The following is a 432-nucleotide window of genomic DNA, read 5'->3' as shown; positions in this document are numbered from 1 at the left end:
CACCTCACCCACTCCTCCCTGCCACTGTCCTTCCCAGGTGTGTTCCGGGGTGGCCATGACCTCCTGGTACGGTCTCGTCTCGTCCTGACCGACACCGTGACAATGCAGGTCACTGCCCGCAGCGGAGAGGAGCTCCCCGTGGATGTGATCATGGCCTCCGTTGGATAAACTGCCTTTTCCGGGGCTGTCCCGACACCAAGCCCCCGTGGGCAATGCTTCTTTCTCTGGTAGCAGAATAGGGATCACATTCACTACAGCAGCTTTTGTGTTCTCTGCAGTACAGCTGTATCTGGGGCTCTGTCTATAAAAGAACGATGTTTTTAAGGCCTGATTTTACGAAGCGCTTTGTCCCTGTGGTGGAGGGTTTCGTAGCGGGTGGCCAGTTTCTGTCGCGGTGGCAGCGCGCGGAGGCGAGGCGACACCAGACCGTGA

The 432-nt window shown here is 57.9% G+C and overlaps 1 protein-coding gene across 1 annotated transcript in view; it reads left to right on the top strand.

Moving 5' to 3' along the window:
• Nucleotides 1-324, top strand: part of LOC104079944 (coatomer subunit gamma-1-like) — a gene marked incomplete at its 5' end in the record, with an annotated part of 4,789 nt that extends 4,465 nt beyond the window's left edge. The window contains one exon of the mRNA XM_009582151.1: nt 38-324. Within this exon, the coding sequence (XP_009580446.1) occupies nt 38-168 (131 nt within the window). The remainder of the gene's footprint in view (nt 1-37) is intronic.
• Nucleotides 325-432: the final 108 nt, after the last annotated feature.

This window comes from Fulmarus glacialis, unplaced genomic scaffold, assembly GCF_000690835.1.
Source record: "Fulmarus glacialis isolate BGI_N327 unplaced genomic scaffold, ASM69083v1 scaffold36907, whole genome shotgun sequence".
Taxonomy (NCBI): Eukaryota; Metazoa; Chordata; class Aves; order Procellariiformes; family Procellariidae; genus Fulmarus; species Fulmarus glacialis.
This window is presented reverse-complemented; position numbering and strand designations above follow the sequence as displayed.